This window comes from Helobdella robusta (assembly GCF_000326865.2).
Source record: "Helobdella robusta unplaced genomic scaffold HELROscaffold_22, whole genome shotgun sequence".
Taxonomy (NCBI): Eukaryota; Metazoa; Annelida; class Clitellata; order Rhynchobdellida; family Glossiphoniidae; genus Helobdella; species Helobdella robusta.
The window spans coordinates 2743744-2746871 of NW_008704170.1; the positions used below are offsets into that span (position 1 = coordinate 2743744).

Sequence of the window (3128 nt, forward strand, 5' to 3'; positions counted from 1 at the left end):
TATTACTATTCTTATCATTTAAAATATCTTAAAGGTATTTGATTGACTTGAATTATTATTTAATGTGTTTTTTTTTCTAACTATATATATATATATATATATATATATATTGTTTATTGTAGAAATAACATAAGTATTTTTTCGTACTATTGTAGTAATTTTAGGTACATACATACAAACATACATACATACAAACAAATACACACATATACATACATACACACATACATACATACAATCATTTTTTCAAGTAGATGAACTTAAAGAATTGTCGGAGTTTTGCTGTTTAAAACTATTTTTTCTTTGTATCTTTTCTTATTTTGGCAAAAAAAACTTAAAACAAATTTGTCTTTTTATTGTCGTCATCATCATCTTTATCATCCTTATTTCACCATAATCTTCATCATCATTATTTGTAAATGTTTGCCATCATCGTTTGTTCGTTCGTTCGCTCGTTCACACGTGTTCATTGAGCGAACAAGCTTCTTGGAGTTCCTCTAGAACACTGCATCTGTCATCAACATAGTAACATTTTCCGTTCGTCCATTCATCAAGATTATCATCTTTATCATTATTGTTCTTGTTATCGTTGCTTTCGTCACTGTTGTTGTTGTTGTTGTTGTGTTGTTGTGACGTATGAGTTTTTCTGTTGAGTCCTGCCGTGATGATGATGATGACGACGACGATGATGATGGTGATTATAGTTGTGGTGATAATTTTTTCATGTTTCTATTTTATTCGATAATCAGTTTCGTCATCATCGTCATCATAATTATCTTACCACAGTCATAGCAATCATTATCATCATTCCCGTCATCATTAGCATCATCATCCTCATCATCATCATTATCAGTAGTAGTAGTAGTAGAAGTAGTAGTAGTAGTAGTAGTAGTAGCAGCAGCAGCAGCAGCTTCACATTCATCACTATCACAACCTTTAGTAGATATCTTGGCCCGGGCATTTCCCGTAAATTTTTTCAACTTCCAATCTCTAGCCGGTGGAGTATCCAAAGATTCTGAATACTTTAGCGATCTTGATTATGATTGCGATAGTGATAATGATGATGACGATGATAATAATGACGATGACGATAATGATGATGATGGGAATGATAACGATGACGTTGTCTAGTTAACTATGACAACAAAGACATCAACAGAGGCAACAAAAAAAACAACAACAACATTAACAACAACAACAAACAATAATAATAAACAATAGGAATAATAATAATAAACAATAAGAATAATAATAAAAAATAATAACAATAACAATAAATACCTCAGTTGGGCTGCCTTGTTCCCCTTAACGCCACACCTGAAATTAGAGGCGGTACAAAATTTCCTCCTCTCGTCCTCCTCCCCCTTCTTTCTCACCATCTCTCTCTCCTTCAGTGACGTCATTTTCGTCACGTGATCGTTCGCGTATTTATATCTTTTGTGGATGTTAATGATGATGATGATGATGGTGGTGGTGGTAATAGTAATAATATTTATAATAATAATAATAATAACCTTATTAAATCTCTCATATTGCTGTCTGGGAATTCGTCAATTTTCACTTTTTTTGCTTATTATTATTGTTTTTCATTAACTTATTTTTATTTTTGTTATTTTTATTGTTGTTATTATTAGTGACGTCATCCTGGTCGTAGGCGCCAGCGTAATCGTAGTATTCGAAGAGATCCGAATCGAGTTCGGTGCTTCGGTACTCGCTCAGTTGGCTGTTCAAGTATTCGGGAGTTGTCGAGATGTTGTCATTGTTGTAGTTTGTTGATAAGATGTTGCTGTTGTTGTTGTTATTGTTGTTGTTACTGCTATTGTTGTTGTTGTTGTTTTGGTTGTTTGTTTTCCAGGACATACAACCCCGTACCGATTCGCTCTGCGAATCTCTTAAATTACTCATCTTATCGCAAACAGTTTTACCGGCCGTAAAATTATTCATAAAGTAATTTAAACAGTGTAGTAGTAGCAGCAATAGTAGAAGTAGTAGAAGCAGCCCTAGTAGCAGTTGTAGAAGTAGTAGTAGCAGCGATAGTAGGAGCAATATGTATATGTGTATGGTAACAAGATCGTGTAGTAATGACGGGAATATGGAGAAATAAGATACCTATATATGAAAATATACAAACAAACACATACATACATACGTACATACATCCATACATACATACATACATACGTACGTACGTACGTACATACAAACATACATACATTCATACATACATAATTTATGATTTACTAATTAAACTCAGTTGCTATAGTAATCATTTGTTTGTCTGTTTGTGTTCTTGGATTGGCATTATAAAATATATCAATTTTTATTTACGAATGTTTTCAAAAAATAATAATAAAAAAATTTATTATTATTATTAATAGTTATTTTTGTTATCAATCTATTCAACGAAACTATTTTGGCTTTTATTTTTCCATTTTTATAATGAGAAAAATGGTTAGAGACTTAATCGAACGAGGTGAGAGTAAGCTAGGGGTGAGTGATTTGTCAAGGTGATAACAAGCAAGATTGTGACCATTGTGTATGTAGAAATAATATCTCTAATACAACAAATATCGTCACTTAGAAACCATATGCTGGTTCAAATTACTCCAACTATCAGTATTATTTTTGTAGAAGTGTTTCAAGTTTGTTGATGTGTATTTCAATCGCGATCACAAGAACCCCCTCACTATTTCTTCTTATCTCTGACATCTGACTTTGTCCTCTTCACTATCTTCCTATTCAAATTACTACCCTCACTTTGATTCACTATCTCTGCAAACCTTATCGACTTACCGCTTTTTGTACTCTTAGTACTACACACAGACAAACGCCTCTCCCTGGCGCTTTTGTCGCCGGTACGACTTCGCGTTCGACCGCCATCCAAATCGTTGTCGTAGTCAGCTAGAGCGAACGGGTTGATGTTAGCTAGGTTTGTAGCTACGCCGGCCATGATTCCTCTAGCTTCAGCTCTAGCTAATATCTCTTTGGCGGCTAGTTTGAAATCGGCTGCCTGTGTGTGGGTGTGTGTGTGTGTGTGGGTGTGTGTGTGTGTGTGTGTGAAAGAGAGAAAGAGAGAAAGAAAAAAAAATAGAAAAAGAGGTGAATTTAATGGTTATGAATATGAATGT

General features: G+C 33.8%; 1 protein-coding gene across 1 annotated transcript in view; it reads right to left on the reverse strand.

Moving 5' to 3' along the window:
* Positions 1-456: 456 nt before the first annotated feature.
* The window catches only part of HELRODRAFT_172119 (hypothetical protein), a gene marked incomplete at both ends in the record, with an annotated part of 6568 nt that continues 3896 nt past the window's right edge, over positions 457-3128 (reverse strand). Inside the window, 5 exons of the mRNA XM_009018785.1 lie at positions 457-656; positions 935-1032; positions 1282-1434; positions 1595-1786; positions 2688-3010. Of these exons, the coding sequence (XP_009017033.1) occupies positions 457-656; positions 935-1032; positions 1282-1434; positions 1595-1786; positions 2688-3010 (966 nt within the window). The remainder of the gene's footprint in view (positions 657-934; positions 1033-1281; positions 1435-1594; positions 1787-2687; positions 3011-3128) is intronic.